This window comes from Nestor notabilis, unplaced genomic scaffold (genome assembly GCF_000696875.1).
Source record: "Nestor notabilis isolate BGI_N333 unplaced genomic scaffold, ASM69687v1 scaffold21821, whole genome shotgun sequence".
Lineage (NCBI taxonomy): Eukaryota > Metazoa > Chordata > Aves > Psittaciformes > Psittacidae > Nestor > Nestor notabilis.
Genome location: NW_009915540.1, coordinates 1 through 293, shown reverse-complemented (window position 1 = coordinate 293; position 293 = coordinate 1). Strand labels below are relative to the sequence as shown.

Below are 293 nucleotides of genomic sequence, written 5' to 3'. Positions count from 1 at the left end.
CAGCGGGGAGTCGCCCGGAAAGCCCCTTTAGCCACTTCTGGCTGCGTTCATCGCCAAAGCGTCATGCAAGCCCCGCGGAGCTCGAAAGTGAGAAAAAACAGATTTATAAGGCAACAACAGCTTCCGTGGCATCCTTTTCTTCCTCTCAGCCACGATCACCGCCCCTTAAAGGGGTGGGGAAGAGGGAGGAGGAGAAGAACCCTTCCGCTACCTATGGTCTTGCTGCTCCATTCCTGTGGCGAAGTATAAAAGGGGAGGGGGAAAATATTACTATTAAAATGGAGCAGTGGGGG

At 53.6% G+C, this 293-nt stretch overlaps 1 protein-coding gene across 1 annotated transcript in view; it reads right to left on the bottom strand.

The window, feature by feature from the left end:
- The window catches only part of PRPSAP1 (phosphoribosyl pyrophosphate synthetase-associated protein 1), a 25,409-nt gene extending 25,277 nt beyond the window's left edge, over positions 1-132 (bottom strand). The window contains 1 exon segment of the mRNA XM_010024198.1: positions 5-132. Within this exon segment, the coding sequence (XP_010022500.1) occupies positions 5-132 (128 nt within the window).
- Positions 133-293: the final 161 nt, after the last annotated feature.